The following is a 2,986-nucleotide window of genomic DNA, read 5'->3' as shown; positions in this document are numbered from 1 at the left end:
ATATATACGTATACATATATATGTATATATATACATATATTCATATGTACATATATATACATATATTCATACACACACACGCTTACACACACACACACACACACACACACACACACACACACACACACACACACACACACACACACACACACACACACACATATATATATATATATATATATATATTATACATACAGACACACATTCATACATACATGTATGAATTTATGCATATTGTCATACTATATATTAATCTTTCCACTTATTTCGCAAGTGCAAAGAGGAGCATTACAGCAAAATCCAACGCACATACAGGGGAGTAGGTACTTACAGGTGTCGTGGGTGAAGAGAATGGACTTGGCCTCGGCCACGGAGCACAAGGGCTCGTCCTTCTCGAGCAGCTTTGTGAGGAGGAGGTCGGTGATGCCCTCGAGGGACGTCTCCACCACGTCGAGCACAAGCGTCGCCTGGGACAGGAAGTGCGCGATGTCCATGGAGGCGCGCACCTCCGACCCGAAGTCCTTCATGGGCACTTTCTGCAAGGAGCAAGCGAGGAGTTGAGTCTCGGACTCACCCGGGAGACTGTGGGGGGCGGGGGAGGGGACCTGGAGGAGAGGGGCAGTGGAGGACGAGGTGGTCATGTAGGAGCAGGAGGTGATAGTGGCACCGGAGGAGATGGTCACAGGGGACGACATGCCCACGTAGCAGCTGTTGGCGATGGTGGAGGCGGCGGGGCCGGAGGACACCCCGCCAGCGCCGCCCATGTGGGTCATCTCCACCGTTACCGAAGGGCCGGCACCCCCTCGCCGTGCCACGGGCGCGCCCCCTGGGGGCATCTCGTTGCTGCCGTGCCGGCTGCCGGGCGCGGACCCTGTGCTCTGCCAGGAGCCGTAGAGCGTGGCATAGGGCAGGGTCAGCGAGCAGCGGCGGGTGGTGACGGCGGCGGCAGCGGCCTCGTTGGCCAGGGGCTTCTTCTTGATGGCGTGCGGCAGGTGCGGGATCAGGGGGAAGCCGCCGCTCGCGAGCGAGGAGCCAGTCATGTCGGTGTGGCATGAGCTACGGCGTTTCCGTCGGGCGTCCTGCGGTAGGTGCGGCACCGAGGTGGACGGGATGGAGTGTGAGCGAGAGTTGTTGCTGGAGGACGACCGTTCCAGCTCTTCTGGCTCCTCGCGTACTGTGGCCCAGTCCTCGGGAGGGTTCTCGCCCCCCTCGCCCCCGATGCCGCGCTCGTCACGCCCGCGGAAAAGCCCCAAAACCGCGGCCAGCGAGTGCTGGCGGATCAAGCGGTGCGGCGGAGGGGGACGCGGGCTGCGTGTGTAGACGCCCTTCCTGGTGGCACCCGTGGCGGCGCCGCTGCCCGAGTTCGAGTTCGTGCCTGTGCTGGAGGCTGTGCTGGTGCTCTTGGCAGACGCACTCGAGGCCGGGACTTTGGCGGGAGCTGCAGCGGCGCCTTTGCTCGAGCCGATGACGGCGATCGGGCCGAGAACTTTGCTGGAGGCCGAAGCAGTGGTCGTGCTCTGGGTCTTGCTGGGGGCCGTGCTAGAAGCTGTGCTTTGGGCCGTGATGGGGACCGTGCCTGGGGCTGTGGCTGGGGCTGTGGTTGGGACTGTGGTTGGGGCTGTGGTTGGGGCTGTGGTTGGTGCTGTGGTTGGGGCCTTGCTTGGGGCCGTGACTGGGGCCTTGCTTGGGGCCGTGACTGGGGCTGTGACTGGGGACTTGCTTGGGGCCGTGACTGGGGCCTTGCTTGGGGCCGTGACTGGGGCTTTGCCTGGGGCTGTGACTGGGGCCGCGACTGGGGCCTTGCCTGGGGCCGTGACTGGGGCCTTGCTTGGGGCCGTGACTGGGGCCTTGCTTGGGGCCGTGCTTTGAGCCTTGCTTGAGGTTGAACTAGTGCTCGTGCCGAGGGTAGAGCTGAGGGTGCTGACAGGGTTGAGCGCGGGCGTGACTCCGTGGGCGGCGGAGGCGGCCTGCGGGACGGCTGGTGCAGCTGGAGGCGGCGTCGGGGTTGGATTGGGCGTCGCGGAGGGCGAGCCTCGGCTCTGTCTCCCCGACACGGGCGAGGAGGTGGCCGACCCCGGGAAGCCATTGCCCCGTCGGCCGAGGGCGGGGGACGCTGTGCCAGGGGTGGGGCTACGGGCGTGGGTGGCACCCGAAGCCCCAGGGACTGGAGAATGGCGCCCACGGTGAGGGCTGGGATGGGAAGGTGGAGGGGGCAGCTTTGGGGACATGCACGAGGGCGACGCGCGGGCGGCGGCCCTCTGGGGGCGCGGGGACGTCATGGGCGACGACCCAGCGCCCTTGGGGGAGGGACAGGGAGACGAAGGGGGACCCGGTGACTGCGGAGAAGAACTGTTGGAGGTGACGGGGGGCGGCGCCCCTGAGCCCCCGCCGCCCGTGGTGGCCGGGAGCGTCCGGGAGGCGGTAGGAGAGGCGACATGGGCGGCACTGTTATTATTGTTAGTGTTGTTAGCGGTGGGAGCGCGGCGACAAGACGAGGAGAGTTCGGCGGGGGCGGACATGGCGGGCGGCGGAGGGGCGGCGGCGGGCGGCACGACCTCCTGCACGAGGACACCGCAGGGCAGCATCACGGCACTACACCACGCCGCGACGGCTTCGCGCTGCGCACCACAACATCCTTCGCGAGACACACCAGCCACCACACTGCCGCTCCACCACACGAACACCACGCCGCCGCCGCGCAACCTCCCACCCCGCCCCCCGCCCCCCGCGCTCCTGCACCCCCGCACCCGTCACCGCCAGCGCACACGCACTCTTTCATCTACGTCACACTCAGGCAGACACCCGTATCCACCGAGACGTCCACATTCAGACGCAAATGCAAACACCAACACGTGCGAAGGACCAGCACAGCCTCCCCCGCACGTGCACAGGAGGAGGAGCCCCACGCACGCATACGCGCACGCCGCCAAACGTTTGCGCCTCCGGATGTTGCTGAGCCGCAGTGCAACACCTGCAACAGAGGCAG

The 2,986-nt window shown here is 65.0% G+C and overlaps 2 protein-coding genes across 2 annotated transcripts in view; both read right to left on the bottom strand.

The window, feature by feature from the left end:
- LOC119583721 (sodium bicarbonate transporter-like protein 11) overlaps positions 1–925 on the bottom strand; it is a gene marked incomplete in the record, with an annotated part of 147,230 nt that extends 146,305 nt beyond the window's left edge. The window contains 1 exon segment of the mRNA XM_037932372.1: positions 332–925. Coding sequence (XP_037788300.1) covers positions 332–836 — 505 coding nt within the window.
- A 70-nt stretch (positions 926–995) lies between these two features.
- LOC119583367 (vegetative cell wall protein gp1-like) lies at positions 996–2,519 on the bottom strand. The gene is made up of 2 exons (XM_037931839.1): positions 1,674–2,519; positions 996–1,642 (listed from the first exon to the last, which is right to left on the bottom strand). Exons 1-2 carry the CDS (start codon positions 2,517–2,519, stop codon positions 1,280–1,282), a joined length of 1,209 nt encoding a protein of 402 aa, XP_037787767.1. The 3' UTR covers positions 996–1,279.
- Positions 2,520–2,986: the final 467 nt, after the last annotated feature.

This window comes from Penaeus monodon, chromosome 17 (assembly GCF_015228065.2).
Source record: "Penaeus monodon isolate SGIC_2016 chromosome 17, NSTDA_Pmon_1, whole genome shotgun sequence".
Lineage (NCBI taxonomy): Eukaryota > Metazoa > Arthropoda > Malacostraca > Decapoda > Penaeidae > Penaeus > Penaeus monodon.
This window is presented reverse-complemented; position numbering and strand designations above follow the sequence as displayed.